Source organism: Bactrocera latifrons, unplaced genomic scaffold, assembly GCF_001853355.1.
Source record: "Bactrocera latifrons isolate USDA-ARS-PBARC rearing strain unplaced genomic scaffold, ASM185335v1 scaffold_953, whole genome shotgun sequence".
Classification (NCBI taxonomy): Eukaryota; Metazoa; Arthropoda; class Insecta; order Diptera; family Tephritidae; genus Bactrocera; species Bactrocera latifrons.
The window spans coordinates 18,140-36,077 of record NW_017537660.1 but is presented as its reverse complement, the minus strand read 5'-3'; the positions used below and the strand labels follow the sequence as shown (position 1 = coordinate 36,077).

General features: G+C 32.7%; 2 protein-coding genes across 6 annotated transcripts; one reads left to right on the top strand and one right to left on the bottom strand.

Moving 5' to 3' along the window:
• Positions 1-5,205: 5,205 nt before the first annotated feature.
• On the bottom strand, positions 5,206-12,146 carry LOC108977789. 5 transcript variants are annotated; one of them, XM_018947698.1, is made up of 8 exons: positions 11,984-12,146; positions 11,574-11,818; positions 11,379-11,498; positions 10,665-10,749; positions 9,351-10,564; positions 7,256-7,352; positions 6,105-6,259; positions 5,206-6,049 (listed from the first exon to the last, which is right to left on the bottom strand). In XM_018947698.1, the coding sequence occupies exons 4-8, from the start codon at positions 10,732-10,734 to the stop codon at positions 5,741-5,743; spliced, it is 1,845 nt and encodes a 614-aa protein (XP_018803243.1). In that variant the 5' UTR covers positions 10,735-10,749; positions 11,379-11,498; positions 11,574-11,818; positions 11,984-12,146; the 3' UTR covers positions 5,206-5,740. The 5 variants fall into 5 exon arrangements, with proteins under 5 accessions (XP_018803243.1, XP_018803241.1, XP_018803244.1 ...); XM_018947696.1 differs by having other exon boundaries at positions 11,574-12,146; XM_018947699.1 differs by lacking the exon at positions 11,574-11,818.
• Positions 12,147-16,175: 4,029 nt separating this feature from the next.
• On the top strand, positions 16,176-17,097 carry LOC108977788. The gene is made up of 3 exons (XM_018947694.1): positions 16,176-16,413; positions 16,475-16,605; positions 16,674-17,097. The coding sequence occupies exons 1-3, from the start codon at positions 16,202-16,204 to the stop codon at positions 17,024-17,026; spliced, it is 696 nt and encodes a 231-aa protein (XP_018803239.1). The 5' UTR covers positions 16,176-16,201; the 3' UTR covers positions 17,027-17,097.
• Positions 17,098-17,938: the final 841 nt, after the last annotated feature.

The following is a 17,938-nucleotide window of genomic DNA, read 5'->3' as shown; positions in this document are numbered from 1 at the left end:
AATCCTTCTATGAGCACAAAATGTTGATGCTTTACAGTGCCCTGCACGTTCACCTGACTTCAGCATTATTGAAAATTGTTGGAGATATTTAGCAAGCCCATTGTATTCAGGAAATAAACAATATGCATTTGAGTCAAAATGGGAACCAATTCCGATAAAACACATACAAAAATTATTTAAGACGATTCTAAATCGTAGCTCGAATTATTTTCTTCAGCAATATATTGAAAAAGTCACACGATAAAAAGTCGCCGAAGAGATGATGTGTGTCGATCTTCCTCTCACTAGTCTTTTCCAAGTTTTGGCGGTTGATGATAATCTGGTCGGCAATAGATTTTCAAGGCTCAAGCCGCACTGATAATATCCATATAGTTTAATTGCCGGGCAATGGAACATCTATGTATTCCATCCTCATCGACTGGAGAATCGGGTTCACCATCTCTTGGTGTTATGCTTTCACTATCACTCAACAGATTAGAAAAGAGTTCTCTCTATAATTGCAATATCCTCTGGTCATCAGTCAATAGATCACCTCGCTTCCTTCTTCAGCTCTCGGTATCTATTCCATCCCACACATGTTGTGGTCAATTGGAACACTGCGAGGCAGGCAGTCTGTTTTCTTTCCACTGCGACACGACACTCCTGATCATATCAGCTGTTCTTTTGCTGGTTTCGTTTGCAGCTATACGAAAGGAGCTTGCAATACCGTCCCACAGTTCCTTTAAAAGAATCGCATGACCAAATACTTCTATTGAAAATCTCACAAGAGACATAGATACACAGAGAATCTATCTTCGACATGAATGCCCAGTTCGACCATTGTTACCGCTACTGGTACTTCAGGCAAAAGGCAGATACAAAACGGCAAACATACACTAGTACAATACAGTCCGCTAAGTTATCAATCCAAGGCCAACTAAATTCATTAAACGACTCAAGCATATATTCTGAATGGCCTTACTAACAATGTACTGTCATACTCAATAGAGCAAAGATTTTCGATTGGATTTTGTCTGCATTCATAACCCTAGTCCTTCGAAATTCATCCATAATATCGTTTCACAACAAAATAAAGCCTATGTGTCGGCTCACACGCCTTTGAAAAGTTGAGGAAATCGTAAAGGAATCCATACTTTCAAAGAAAGTATCCAAAACACTACTCGTGGGAATTCAGACGAATATTGATATTAGACATCTTAAACGTACAGCGTTAACATAGTTCTCAAGCAATAAACAACGCGTATCTAAAATACACAAATTAAAGACGGTCTTGCAATAGTGAAAACTCAAACAACTGAAGAAAGGCAAAAAGGACTCTTATAATAAAGCAAATCAACGTCACAAATCAAGTTCACACCATGTCGTTACTAAACACAACCGAGAAATCAAAAAACTACCCAGAACTCAAGTGAGTAATGCTACGTTCCCGTTTTTTTTTTTTTTTCTTAGATCATTCTTAGGGTTATATAAAATGAATACCATTTTTCGAGTCATTTTTTATTGCAAACATTCTCGATATGATCTCAATGACAGTAATTGTAATACCGACTCTACTTGAGAACTATCACTAAGCTGCTACAATCGTCATTCATTAACTTCTTCTTTCACATATTTTTCGGACGCTTAAATTTTTTTTAATAAAAATAAGTATGTCCTTAAGCTACAAACATGTCAATGACGTCATATTTGACTGACATAGTTCAGCGAATTAAAAGACAGCGGCTATGGAGGCTAGGTCGTGTCGTCCGAATGGATGAAAACGCTCCAGCTGTGTAAGTTTTCGACGAAGTACCCACCGGTGGAAGCAGAGGAAGAGGTTGACCTCCGCTCCGTTGGAGAGATCAGGTGGCTGCACTTGATATCTGAATTGGCGCCAAATTGCGCTGTCGTAAACTCGGCAATAATCGCGTAAGCCGTAAACTCGGCTATAACACTAAATGTGATAAATGAATAAGGGACAATAAGTTTTACAACTTTCGAACTAGTTGACCAAGATTTATGCAAATGTGAAAATGGGTGAAAACGGGCTTCCCCAAGGATGCAAGCAAAAAATTTAAAAATTAAATTTTGTTGCTAAAGCAAAATATGCCTAGAATGGGCGAAATTTTGCATTTACTTAAAGCAGTAAATTGTATCGTACTGGTCCTATGACCTTTTACCGAAAATGTCGGAAATCTGTGAGATACCTTAATGAATGTTCGAGATCATTTTTACTCTGGAAATAATATATACCTAACACGCCTACTTTTCATACAACGTCAATGTTTTTGAAGAATAATTTAAATACGACTCGGTATTTTATCCGTTCATCACATCTGTATTAAATTTGCTTTCTTGTTGAGGTTGGGTGAGACAACTTTTGAAAATCAATAAAATATAAATTAGTTCTTTCATGGACTGTCAGTCAGAAATATAAGACTTAACAGTTAATATGAGACAAAAGCATCTTTTTTAAACATTTCTTTAACATCTGATTAATCAAAATAGCGGTTCTCTTAAAATATGTTGAATATCATGATGTTTGGCAGTTTTTGAAAGTGCAGTTAAAAATTATACAATACAATAATTATTAAGAACTTAGAAGTGAGCTTTTCTAAATTTGGGGCAGCAAATTTGTCGGTAATAGCCTGCAATTTTGCATTAGTGAAACACTTTTTAGACAAAAATGTTTGCAGCTGCGATGAGTCATAAGTTTCTTTAATTGATGACTCAAAGATTTTAAACGACATGAAGGTATCAACTGAGAGGCTTTTTTAAAAAACTTATAGAGAATCTATTTCTGGCTCAATTGATCTGCAGAGATCGCACGGGAAGAGCGTGCTTTCAACAAAGCTTTGCCCTGTTACCATTTAGCCTTGCTGACGGTGGGATTGCAGAGACATATTTTCAAAATTTTCCGAAGTCATCTCTCTTAGCAGTTTTATTCCCTTGTTCTTGGGAAATGTAAAAAATAATAATTTAACACAGATTCTTAAGTTTCATTTCGCAACTAGGGATGAAGGAAAATTTCCACTCATTTGGTACTCAGACGTAGCCAAGAATAGGTGTTCTTCTGATATTGAAATTAAACGCAACCTCCAGTTGCTTGCTGGCAAAGTAGATTATTCGAAGAAAAAATTTTGTTTATATAGATATTTTCGTACTTTAAATATAGACCTTTACAAAATGAAAAAAAAAATTTACATAACACTGCCTCCTGTGGTTTTGTTGCTTTTGATTTAAGATGAATTTGAGATATATTTGGACCCACAGTTCATGAAACTATCAACGGTTTACTAAGAATTGCTCTCTGTTATTTTGTAATCTTTATTTTCATTTTACTTTACATAAATCAGAAGATATGACTAAAATTTTTATAAAATTAGTTTTATTTTGAAAAATAAGGATTAGTTTTATTTTGAAAAATAACAGAGAGACGAATGTCCAAATCATATGTTATATTTCATCAAAACGCCTTTATGAGTTTTTTTTTTTATAATTTTCCACTCGTCAATTTTTTTTTTTTCAAGAGCTACTAGTATTCTGCTATCATGTGACGGTCTCATTGACACTCATATTTTTCTTCCATCACTTCTAGACCAACTATTCCTGTTTCTCACTATAATTTCCAATATTATCAGTAAAATATCCATATTATTATGGAGATAGTCTAACTTGACACTCGAATTTTCTCCGAGATAAGCATATTTTGCGCTATTTCTTTATAAATGTTCGACTATCAACTCAAACCTTTTCCAAATTTCCAAAACAGTTATAACATTGAAATAATTTGCATGTTTCATTAATTATCATATTTGAGGATCATCAAATAAGAATTTTACCTTTCAACTTTTACGTAATACGCTTCCGTAATTTCGGATTTATTTTTTTTTTTTGCAAATATCACTAAAACATCCAATTACTCTAAGCTCTAACAAACCTGACGTTATTTTACAAATAACAGCATAAATAGTTGTGTTACATCATTTATAATAACAATTGATAATTTAAAACAAATAAATTTACCTATTTACTTAGTTTTTGCTTAAAAATTTCACTTTGAACAAAATATTAAAATTTCTTTTAGTATGGCCACAACGAAATTGTGTACATGCAAAATGGACAACTGGGTTGTTTTGCGTACATTCCGGCTATTGTTATGTTGGTGCCCTCTCATAAACGTTCTTGTAGTAGGATTCAAAACGCCATTTTCAGTTCAGTCGTGCTGCTGCAGTCTGTCGCTAGCATTGTGTTCCACGCATCATAATTAAGCAACAAGAAAGGCAGGAATAAAGGGATGTTCAAATTATTCCAGTGTGAGAGCACCTCAAAATTAGCGTTTTTTATAACATTTTCCATTATGGCCAGATTGGACAAAATAAACATTTTTGGGCATTTAAATTAAAACAACCAACATTTAGTACGAATAAAAATTATTATATAGTGGTTATTTATTTAGAACAACTGACTTTTGACCTTTCAATACCCAATAAAAGGATTTAAGGTTGTTAGCTCTCAATCATTAAATGTTTTTAATCATTTTCCATAGAAAATAATACTATGATGCTTCAAATTACAAAACCTTTAAATTTCACAAATTTATTTAATTTTCATTGTTTTACATTTTTTACAAGTGGTATTGAACGATGCAACAAATCCCTCCGCTTACGTATTTTTTCGCTAAGATTTCAATCTGGCCATCGCTCGTTTCCAATTGTTAAACGTCAAAACCTCCTGAACTCGATCAACTGTCAAATTTTAGGTGGTTTTGACGTTTAGCAATTGTTCTCTCACTTCCGGTGAGAGAGGAGTTAAACATCTCATTATCTCTGAAGAAAGGCTTTGATGTAACGTGTCTGTAAATATGACATTAGAAGATATATATTTGACGCCGACCGGGCCGGACGGGAAGTCCGATAGTTATTAATATACTATTATAATTATTAGGTATTTATATAAATTATAATAAATCGCGAAATCGCAAAATCTTACTTGTATTTTTATTTTTGACAGATGTTGCTTGCAGTCTGTCGCGTTCTATGTGCTCGGCACTTTAAAGCAATAACGACAGCGGTAATATGACCGACTATCTTCGTGTCATTAAAAACCAAAGCAGTCATAAAAAACCGAAATTCGGTCGACAATCAACAAACTTATCTTATAGCATTTGCAATTTGTTTCCACATTAAACCAGTAGACATTAACAAATAAAATTATTATAATACATTTAAAATTTTCATAAAATAAATGTATTTTTGTGTTAAATATTCTGTGACAATCACGCAAAATTCATATGGTAAATTAATTAATATAAAAATATCAAAATTGTATGTACAGTGCGTATTCAAGATGTCAACCAATTCCAACATTTTTTCATAGTTTTAAGCTAGTAACAGTAAATATAATTTAACTAAATTGAAAACTATGAATTTGGCTCAATTCCAATATATTTTAAAGCGAAAATGAAGTAAATGATTCATATTGCATTTTTCATATAACAGATTTAGAATCCCTAAAATGAGCACATATGTATATAAATTGCTTAATTTTTTTTTTAACAGCACACTGCTTTATTTAAACGATTAGCCTGCAAAACGAGTATTATTGGTGTAGTATATAACTCTTATCAATTGTATATGAAACGAGAATTAGTCGAAGCGAAAGATTTATAGAATATGTATGACATGAAGCATATCTATCATTCGATTTTGTTAGAGGACTAGTACAGTTTAGTAAGGCCAAAGCACTCATTAACGAACTCTCAATTACTGTGTTTGACAAATATCTCAACGGTTTCTAGCGGGTCTACATTTTCAACAAGTGGCTCAGCAGAATCTCGAACCGATATTGTTGATTTAGCTGTCATTGCGATTTTATTTTTTCGTTTCATTTCCATGAGCATCTTTCTTTGAGATTCACGTTTCAAAGCCGCGGCCGATGGGACTGATTTTGTTTTCGAGTCATTTCCATTAGATATAGTAGATTTTGTCTTTTGGTTGACAGTCTTTATAGTTTTTGGTTGTATTTTGAATATTTTGTTGGATTCACTATGTGGAATTTCCGCCGGTTTCTAGAAATATATGTATTTAATTAGATATATTAGAATAAGGATTTTATTTTTGTACCTTCCAATTGTTTTGTCTTAATACTTCTATTTCATCAAATATAGAATTGATATGATCGACTTGCAAATTCACCATGTCCCAAAATCCTTGCAGATCATCATTTGTAGTTGGGAATTTGTCTTTTGGCGATGAATTCAAATTATTATGACAAAGGCCTACAATGTAGTATATACATATATGTTAACAAAACAAGGTTTCGTTTACTGAAAGCTATATAAATAAATAATTTCAAACGAAACATATAAAAAAATTTTTAATGCAATATTTCTTTTTTCTTTCTAATAACTTATTGGTCGTCTTGTCATATATATATAACGAAATATATATTCTCTCCACTGAGCCATGGATAAACAATATTTCTTAATAAAAGAACAGACGGAAAAATACCGAACTAAACTTAAGTCACGTCAGTCACCAATCCATAAACTCTCTTAGTAACGTTTCAATATGTTGCATTCATATGTTAAAATCCTCAAAGACGTGTTTGGCAGCACAATTAAAGAAAAGACACAGGTTAAAATCTGCACGAACACCGCACTTTGGAATGTTACAATATGGCTCCTGATGACCTGTGAGTGCACTTTTCACAATACTTGGTGCGCCAGTTTAGAAAAATAGCACACAATCTCCAAGCAGTGTCTGCAAAATGACTTTCGGTCAAATCAATACAGTAGGTGTTTGCTTGAAACAAAGCAGGTACGCCACCTCCACCACCTCCTTGCACGCTCTCTCAAACCAACTCATCTAACAACGTATTTGAAACGCTATTTGTGTCATCATTAAGTAGATATTAAACAAATTATATATTCAACTGGATAACATCTCGAACCACGCTTTTAACCTTAACCTTATAAATTGTGATCTTATATCCTACTTTGTTCAGTTTTTGTTAGCTCTATCAGTACAAATATTTTCTTATGAAAATTCGCTGATTGTAGAGTAACTATAGTATTTAAATTCTACTAAATGACACTTCGAAGGATATAAACGATAAGGTATTATTACTGTGGACTCGCATGCAGCAAAAATGAGTTTCCACAATATTCCATTTCCCCAATTCATTAATAAGTTCCGATATTTCACTTCTACTTATTAAGCGTAAGCAAAGTCTAGTACTAAAAAAATTAAATTGTTGAAAAAAATTAATTTACCTTCAAATTGCTTCATCTTTTGTGACACCAGCAATCGAGCTTTGCCATAAGCGGAACGCAAGAAGCCTAAAGTGTCCTCTGAAACGCCGGAGTTGTCCTGAAAACATTCAATACTGTTAGATAAATGGCAAAAGTTTTGAATTTTCGAGCTGAGTAAAATTCACTGATATAATTAAAATTTGAGGCGAACTAAAAACAATTTAAGAATTCAAGGATATTTTAGGCACAAATAGTTTAATCATAACATGACATCTACATATGTGATTTTTGAGCGAATTTTGCATTAAAAAAAAAAAACGTCGGCCGATACAAAATGTGTTCGTGATAAAAATTAAATTACTTAAACCAATTTTCTATACAGTCTGAAAACATATTTTTAGCTTATAGTTCTTCTGAACAACATTTTCTTCGAGAAAAATGAAAAATAAAATATTTCTTAACTACCAACTTATAATAATAGAGCCCTTAGGTAGCATTATAAATATTGTTTATTGTTTAATCATATTAGCAAAACATTGCTAGTTCTTCAATACATAGTATAAAAGAAATTTGATTTTTCTGCCCCTATTACCCTACATATGTATGCTTAAATCTTTAAAACTACTCAACGGATTTTGATGCGGTTATTTAACAGATAGAGTGGTTGAAGAGGAAGCTTGTTTATATAACGTCGTTATATAATGTCTAATAAACAGTGGAGAAATGCTGTTATTTTTGAGTACCATAGTACAAGTATATGCGTTCACTTTCAAAACGAACTGAATAATACAATTGCTAAATATTTAGAATAATAGAAAAGAACTGCAACCAAATACGCAGTGCAATGGATTATAACTGGCTCAGTAACCAGTCGATGAATATTATAGCACGTACATCCCTTAAAACTGATGTCATAATCTGGCCAGCCGACTTTTTTGTCTTTCCACCTTTGAGAAACGGTTCATCATCTGCAGTCTACTAGAATGACTGTTGATTCGATTCAGTGGGAAATGATGGAACCATGTTTCCATTGTCACACACCGATGCATATATTCGGTTTTATTTCGATTAAAGAGTACTCAGAATCAGCAATTCTTTGATTTCCCTGGTGCAGAGCCCAATTTCAGTAATATTTCCCCCAAAAAGCAATGCTTTATTAACACACGAATTGCTTTATGATCCTTTTTTTTTGTAAACTAACACGAAATGCTTCACAGAAATACTATATAACTATTAGTTATAATTTAACTAGTAGAAATTATATAGATGGTAGTGCTAGTATTATCTACAATATGTGTCAGCCACAGTAAAGCGTGAACGGGTCCTCTATTAATACATATTTTACACTTTTTGATAACTTAGGAACGACGAATCGAAGACATCTAATATTTGAAAACCGTTTCCAGGACAGTCGGGTCTACGAAAACCGGAACGGACCCGGATTTTTATCCGGCCAAGGACTGTCAACTCGGCAGAATTCTGCCGTTACAACAACAACAAGAACATTATTTGAAAAATACATTTTCATAAAATATTTTTAAAAAACGCGTATTTTTAAGATAAATTTTAGTAAATTATAAAATTTAAAACGATCGTATACATACAAATAAATTATAAAGTATTAATAGTATGTTAACAAAACAAGAGCGTATATATTTTAAGTGTATGATGAAATTTAAGTTTTTTCTCAGAGAAAACACAAGCATATATAATACTAAGCCGCAACCGACAAAGTCGAATGACTACTAATACAATGCTTCAGTGTGTGAATATATGCAGTTTTCATCGTATGGTAAACTAAATGTTTTAGAATCTTCTCATAGTAGGTTTTGGTTAAAATAAAGTAGGCAGAAAAGTGTCAGTTCAGCATCACAAAACATTCAAATATCCGGGTCTGATTACTTAGACCCGAATGTCGTGGGAATGGATGATCTCTACTAAACATAAACATTTAGCATTTCCTGATAAAAGATATCCAAGCAATACAATACATAGAATATAAACTCAAAAAAAAAAAAAAAAATACCAAGTGACGAATAGAAATACTAATACATTGTGTTCCATACAATTAATTGAAATAATAATAAAATAACAGGACGAAATTAAATATACTTACAGACAATTCTTCAGCATATCGTTCTGCCTTATCAGCCAAAGCTAAAAGTCTACTCTGTTCGTTTTTCAGCAAATGAAGAAAGTAATTGCCATCTTTCTGTAAGCATTCTATTGTTGGATCATTTAAATTGGATTTTACCGCAATTTTGTATTGCATATTGTCTTTATTTTCTGAATGTTCATTACTTATTCCATATATAGATTTCGGAATTTCTTTACGATCCACTTCATCTATTAATACTTCTACCGTCTCTGTTGTTTCATTTTCCGAACTTAAGTTCTTTTGAAAAGAAATTCTTGCACGGTTTTTTTTAGGCGAAATTATGGGTAACTGAGCACGAAACTCTTGGCTTAAATGGCGTAATACAGGTAAATCAACAGTGTTATTATTAAAGGTTGAAGTTTCGGTTGCTGAAATAACTTGCCGAGGAGAATTTGTTATAGTTGCATTTAACTTTTTCCTGAACTCGGAATAATCTTTACTTGGAGTAAGTTGTTGAAATTTTCTTGCAAGTTCTGATGAACCAGCATCATCGCGTTCCCGTGGGTTCGTACAAACGAAAGTGCTACGTACTTTTTTTGGACTATAAAAACCTTGTGCTAACGCAGCAGGTCCATACAACCGTTCCACTCGCTGTTGAATAAAGCTAGTATTGCGAATATCCTCCTGCCATTGTAAATCACAGTGTTCATTATTTTCAGCGTTATTAGACACGAAATTATTAGAATGCCCATTAGTTGCCGTAAGTTTCATATTAGAAACGTCACCTTTACCATCAGCCATTTGTAATAATATTGGTGGAGCCAATGAATTGCTTTTTTTACAATACTGAATGCTATTTGACGACGGGCGGATGGGGGACACCTCGCGTGATTTATTTATATCTTGTCGTATTTTCGAATCATAAGTTGTAAGATTAGAATATCCGTTCACACAACAAGCCAGATTCAGATAACTTGGCTTTTTGTCTGAACTTGAATCTGTCTGAACAGTGATTTTATTCGAATTCGGATTGGATGAATTTAATAAGGCACATGTTGTGTTGACTTTTGTAAGAGGTTGTTTCAACACCATTTGCGACTCAAGACCCATAAAATTCTTGTTGATTTCATGAAAAGTCTGAACCGAACATCGCTCTCGTATATTTGTGGTGAATTCTGTGGTTATGTCTTTAATAGAAATCGGTGTTGGAAAATTTAAACTCCCACTTGTATCTAGAATATTAAAGTTATTCAAAACATATTTAAGTTTTTAAAGGATCGAACTCTACCTTATTTAACTGAACTAATGTATTGTAAATATTTATAACTGTACCTGACACGTCCGTAGAATCAGCGTCGACGTCAAGAGAGCAGCTGCCAATTGAGTCCACACTTCTATCCATATCAAATTATAAATGCTTTAAAGTAATTTTAATTAAAAAAATGTATAGCTTTAGAAGAATTAATCATCGAATTTATTTGTAGATGTTTAAAAAAAACTGACTTTTCAGAATAAACGAATTCAATAACTGACTATTTCACCATATATTTTTATTATTTATTTTCTTGTATAGTTGAATTGAAGAACGGGATATTATTTTATAATTTATCACTTCAACCATACACCCTAAAAATCTATTAAATTTAATTTGCAAAATCTTATGGTATTTGGATGAATGAGGGATAATGTATACACCCGAGTTTGACCTAATTAAATAATTTTTTAATAATATCCATATAATCGATTCAACTTTAACTGCTTTCTCGCTCAACAACAGCACAAGAAGAATGAGTATATGAAGATCATATGTTTACTTTGAGTGAAATGTAAAACATCATTCATTTCCCAGGATTCCTAATCCGGGATGAAGTAACAATCGACCTCTAATGATCGAATGTCACGTATAGTTGAACATTCATTAACAATATACTTTAGAGAATTTCAAATATTAACGAAATCATATACTTTTTGTTAACACCCACGTAGATAACTTAAAGCCTAATAATGTCACAAAATAGTATATATCTATATGATCAAAGTAATTACCTTAATGTTTATGAATGCAATGAGCATGTCAAAGAAATATTTGATATGAAAATTTATCGAGTTCAGAATATTTCGCTACACATTTGATGAAATTTGATTGATGCCGTAAAAGGGAATAAGCTATACAAAAAAAGTTAAATAATGATAACTATAGCTATGTAGAAATTCCACAACAATATTTGCAAAATAACATACCCCAATTCTTGTTCTTGCTTATTTTGAAAATGAAATATTACTTCTTGAATTGGTATATATGTATATCTGAACATGTGTCCACGTTTCGTTATGTTGCCCACTTAGTAGTAATTGAATAACGTTACTTAAGATATTTTAAATGAGTAATTTAACTAAACGTCCAATTTACGCGAAACAAAACAAAAATTCGTTTAATGTCTTTTTTTTAATTTTTTCCTTCCATATCAGAATTTCTTGTACTAAATCTTAGATAAATACATTTAGCTACTTTATAGAACCATGTAGTAGCAGATGGAAAAAGGTAATTCCGGCAGTAAAATAAAACAATCGAAATGAAATGTTGTGGGGGGTGTGGTACACTAAAAACAAGCCACACGCTAGAGTTAGTTAATATATTCCTATTGACATACCGACGGTCTATAAAATAACTAATATTCAATAGATTTTGGCTCTGTACACTTGTATAGGATATGTCGATAAGATTCAATACAATTTTTAGACACATCCACGAAAATTGTTGCTTTACAATCTTTAAACAAGTACTTTGATGGAAAACAACCCAAATGCACATACGACAAGAAAGACTCTTTTCAATCGATTTGGTTATTTATCGATTACCATTAATCTGTCAGCCCTAGTCTTATGTCATCAAAAAATTACCTCCCTCAATATTGTGATGTGTGGAATACAATGCTCGCGACACACTGCAAACGACATCTGTCAAATATTAAAATACACACGTTGTTATGGATGGACCTATATTGACAGCTGTACGACTACAAGACGGTAGGCCGACAGTTGTCGTTCTCGCTAACTTCAATTTTATCCTATATTTGCCAACGACAGTAGAGTTGACAGTAGAATGGAAGATAGAGAGATGAGGTAGAGTGGTGATGSCACTAATATRTAAAATGTAATATTACTCAAAGCTCTAACAAACCYGACGTTATTTTACAAATAAAAGTATAAAATAGCTCTGTTACATCATTTATAATAACAATTGATAATTTAAAACAAATAAAATATTTACTTATATTTTGCTTAAAAATATCACTTTGAACAAAATATTAAAATTTCATTGAAGTGCAAGGTATTAGTATGGCCACAACGAAATACTGTACATGCAAAATTTACAACAGCGTTGTTTTGTGTACATGCCGGCCATAGTTATGTTGCTCCCCTCTCACTAACGTTCATGTAGTAGGATTCACAACGCCGTTTTCAGTTCACTGTCGTGCTGCTGCAGTCTGTCGCGAGCATTGTGTTCCTCACATGAGGTTCTTGTGTTCAACTGTTTTTTTTTCGTTAATTTCAATGTTTAGAAAAAATTCCACTGCGATTTAGAATAGCATTCCCCGATTTCGCGGTTAAATAGGGGGAACTGTTTAGTATCGCGCCGGTTAAGTATCCTTTATTTAGAAAAAGGGTTGAGTTTAGTATCGCGCCGGTTAATTTTGGCTCAATGTACACAACCGAGAGAACCAAATGGAAAATTTTAAACACGCATGTATGCTTAAATTATCGAACTTTGTTTTAAAATATATTTTATAAAAATCGGTTCACAAATTTTTCCACAAATTCACTTTAAAAAATGCTATTTTTTTGCAAATTTCTAAATATGTGCTAGTGTATTTTCATCTGTTGTGCATTGTACCAAACCAATTATGGATACGTTTTCACGCGCATATATTACTTATGAATTATAAAAACCACTAGTAATGTTTTTAATTACTTTTGATTGGTAATTTCTTTGTAAATCTTTAAATAAAATACAAATTTTTCTGCATTGAGTTCAATAATGCGAAAAACCAAAATGACTGCCTAATTTGAGCTGTCAAATTACCGAGAAAGCACGAACAAAAGGGAATAGATTAAACCCACTTAGCAATAAATCTATGAAGTGAACACGAAAAGGTGTTCAATGCTAAAATAACTGTAGATGGCGTAGCCGGCGTTGGACCGGCCCGGGTTATTTTTTTAAAGCGCGGCCGAAGGCCGCCAATGCAGAAAGGAATGAAATGCTAAAATACTGTGGAGGAAAAGGTGTTCAATGCTAAAATACTGTGGATGGCGTAGCCGGTGTTGGACYGGCCAGGGTTATTTTTTTAAAGCGCGGCCGAAGGCCGCCAGTACGAAAGGAATGAAATGCTAAAATACTGTGGAGGAAATCCCGATAAAGCATTATTTTACAAACCAACCCTTTCGTTTCCGAAGATGGTATTCATACGCAGCGGATTGAGTCGCAATGGCGCGTAGTGAAACGTTTCTTTTACAAAGACAACTATAATTACACCGCCAACTTTGCCGACGTCATCGTCGAACATATGTGGCGGCGATCGATTCAAAAACAAGGAAAAGATGCCTTTGAATGTTTAATAGAAGCAATTAATTATGTATATACCTTGTGCCATGTATACACGGCCTTCGGCTTCGCTTCAAAAATATAACCCTGGTCGATCCAACACCGGCGTGTTGAGGGCTCTTTCGCGTAGAACTCCTTTCTGTACTGGCGGCCTTCGGCTTCGCTTTAAAAAAATAACCCTGGCCGGTCCAACACCGGCTACGAAATCCACAGTATTTTAGCATTGAACACATTTTCGCGTTCACTTCATACATTTATTGCTAAGTGGGTTTAATTTATTCCCTTTAGTTCGTGCTTTCTCGGTAATTTGACAGTTCAAATTAGGCAGTCATTTTGGTTTTTCGCATTATTGAACTCAATGCAGAAAAATTTGTATTTTATTTAAAGATTTACAAAGAAATKAMCAATCAAAAGTAATTAAAAACATTACTAGTGGTTTTTATAATTCATAAGTAATATATGTGCGTGAAAATGTATCCATAATTGGTTTGGTACAATGCATAACAGATGAAAATACACTAGCACATATTTAGAAATTTGCAAAAAAATTGCATTTTTTAAAGTGAATTTGTGGAAAAATTTGTGAACCGATTTTTATAAAATATATTTCAAATAAAGTTCGATAATTTAAGCATACATGCGTGTTCAAAATTTTCAATTTAGTTCTCTCGTTTAGGTACGGTGAGCCAAAATTAACCGGCGCGATACTAAACACAACCCAAATAGGGTATGTACGGATAGAGATGGTCCTCCAGATCAACAATATATATATATATATGTGTATATATATACAGTTGCCGCTGATATATATTTTTTGAGACATATTATTTGCATTTGAAGTTTAAAAAAAATCAACTATTTTAAATGCGTGTTTTTCCGATTCATAATTCAAGTTTTACTTAAATTTTTAGCTTTTATTTCCACTAACACTTCACTAATTCGTTTCCAATAATTTATTTTATATTAAATAGTGCAAAAATAACTTTAATTCCATATCAAACTTTAGTTGAAATCCATTTATTCATAATGGAGAAAATAACAAAAAAGAGGTATTATGACGTCAATACTAAATTCATTATCGTGTGATAAGTAATGTAAAAATTATAAATTATCATTATCTTGATAAACTTCGGTGTTGGATCGGCCAGGGTTATTTTTTTGAAACGTGGCCGAAGGCCGTCAATGCATGTATTTATTTCCTCTCATTGAGGTATTATTTGTTTTCTTCATTTCTCTTGGTTCTTCTGTAAAATATGAACGTAATTAAGCACTGATTATTAGTTAAATGTAACCCTTTGGTTATTCTGTGAACAAAAATAATTGAACAAGTTTAATGTTGAATAAACGGTATTTTTGCACCACTTAATATAAAATAAATGGTCATTATAAATGAAACAAACACGTATTTTAAACAATTGAATTTTTTAACTTTAAGGATGTGTTTATGAGTATTGTATAAGTATGTATTTAATATATCTTTAAAACCATAAGTCAGCGGCAACTATATATATATTTTTTTTCTTGATCTGGAGGACCTCCTCTATCTATACGTAAAGTAAATGCTATTCCAAAATTTACCCAAATATTCAATTATTTTATTGAAATAGAATTAAGTAAATATTCTAAAGGCGTCATCTATTATAAATATAAGTATTTGCCTATTAGAATAAATGTGTAACTTACGGTCTTTGCACATTTTACTTCTATCTGAGTATAAATAAAAAGGCATATACTTATTTATGTTAAAATAATTTGGAAAAAATTTATTTGTAAATATGTATGTATACATGTATGCATGTGTACTAATATATATTTATATTTAAAAATGTGGTGTCATGTTGCAGCTACTCCTAAGTTTGTCCTTCATATCTTTAAATCCTAAAAAAATTAAATTCTTATATTATATATGCACCAAATTTAATAGATTTGCGAAAGTACTTACTTTTCTTGGTTGTCTTGTTAGGTTTTGGTGATTTGAGAGGTTTTCTGTAATACTATGTTCGGACCGACAACGAAAACATGTTTTCGTGGGAAAACTGGTTTTTGCAAGAAAACTTGTGTTTTCGTCTATGTAAAATCTGTCAAACGAAAACACAGTTTTCGCTGAAAACTACTTGAAAACTTACATTCCATTCATTATAATCTTTGCCTGCTCTAGTTTAATCGATTTTTTTGGAAGACATATTTTGCCGGCCCTAAATTGTCACTTGATATTTGTTTACATTCCATACAAAAATACAGCTGTCACTTGGTATTAATTTCAAAAATGGAAAAGCAAAAATATAAAAAAAGTTGTTGGAGTGATAGGGCAGAAACCCTACTAATTGAATTGTGGCAGACCAAAATAAGTGCTTTTCGCGGTCCTAGAAAAAACAACCACATATTGGAGGAAATGGCAATGGAGTTGCAGCAACAAGGTGTGCATTTCACAGCGGCAGAAATTAAATCGAAAATGCACAATCTTTCACGGAGATATAGGTATGTACTTAAATAAAATTAAGGAGAAATAGAGTTTTTACATATATATCATGTTTTACAGGAAAGAGAAGACAGCAGTCTTGTCAACAGGCGGTTCTCCCTCGCAGTGGCCGCTTTATGATAAAATGAGAGCCGTACTGTTGCCGTACGTCAGCTACAACGCCCAGAGCTTAATGGAGGAAAGTTTTCAAAGTAAGAAACATTTGTTTGTAATTTAATATATGATTTATATTTAGACACATATATACATTTTTAAAAAGGCTCTACTAACTCCGATCCACTCCAAATTTCTGTGAAAACGGCTGCGTCTTGTACATTTGTTGCTGCATCTCCATTGTCATCACCGGTATGCCTACCATCGCCCTCAGCGATGCCGATGTCGCCAACCGATACTTCTTCGCTGCCAGTACCGTCTCCCGAGCCGAGTGATTCTGATAATAAAAGAAGAAATAATTTTCAGAGCATTATATTAAAAACATTTGAAAAAATTGAAAAACAGCTGGAGAAAGTAAGTCAAGAATCCATTGAAAGCAACAAAGAAATTATGGACTTGACAAAAAAAAAATGGTTGAAAACGACAACAAAAAAACCGCAAAGATGGAAGAGTATATGAAATACTCTAAGGAAACTAATAAACGATTACTGGAGTTTCTAAATAAATAAAAATAATAAATTAATATATTTTATATTTTGAAAATGTTTAACGTTGAGTTTTTATATGGAAAATAATATATTGAAAATAAAATTAAATATTGTTTGGTGTGTACAACTTTATCTTTGATTTAATGTAAATGTAATGGTGCAAAATGTAGACATTGTGATACCATATACACATATACTTACCAAAATATGTACAAAGTGCTGTCCGAATCCTTTCCCCATTAATTGGGTCGTCGGATGCATATGAAATATCACACGGATCCTGACGTCTAGTCTCCAACTCTTCCAAAGGCGTAACCATTTAGCGTTTAGCGTGTCTTTGTTATCATTTAAAAAATTATGAAGGACGCAACATGCTTTTATTATGGAGTTGGCATTTCGTACAGAGTTGTAAATTCCTTTTCCGATGCGTCGAAAGCGGGCCTTGAGGTGTCCAAAAGCATTTTCGATAACTCTACTTGTTTTCGAAAGAGCGTAGTTGAATACCTTCTCACCATCATTTTGATTTACGCTAAATGGATACGGTTTTATTAGTTGTTTGCTAAATCGAAAAGCCGAATCCTCAATAATGAATACTGGCACATTTACGCCTGAAATTTCTCTAGACATTTCGCTTAGTAAAGGACAACTATCCAGTTCTTTCTTAAGTGATGACGTCTCATAAATTTGAGAGTCATTACATCGCCCGTGATTTCCTACGTTTACGTAAGTAAAACGGTATCTGAAAATACATTGTAAACATTACTTATGTGCTTCTGTGTATATTGAGTTTTTTGACTTTACTTAGCATCAACTAATGCCATTAAAACGGTGGAATACCATCCTTTATAATTATACAATGTGGCATCCGTCTGTAAACAATTAT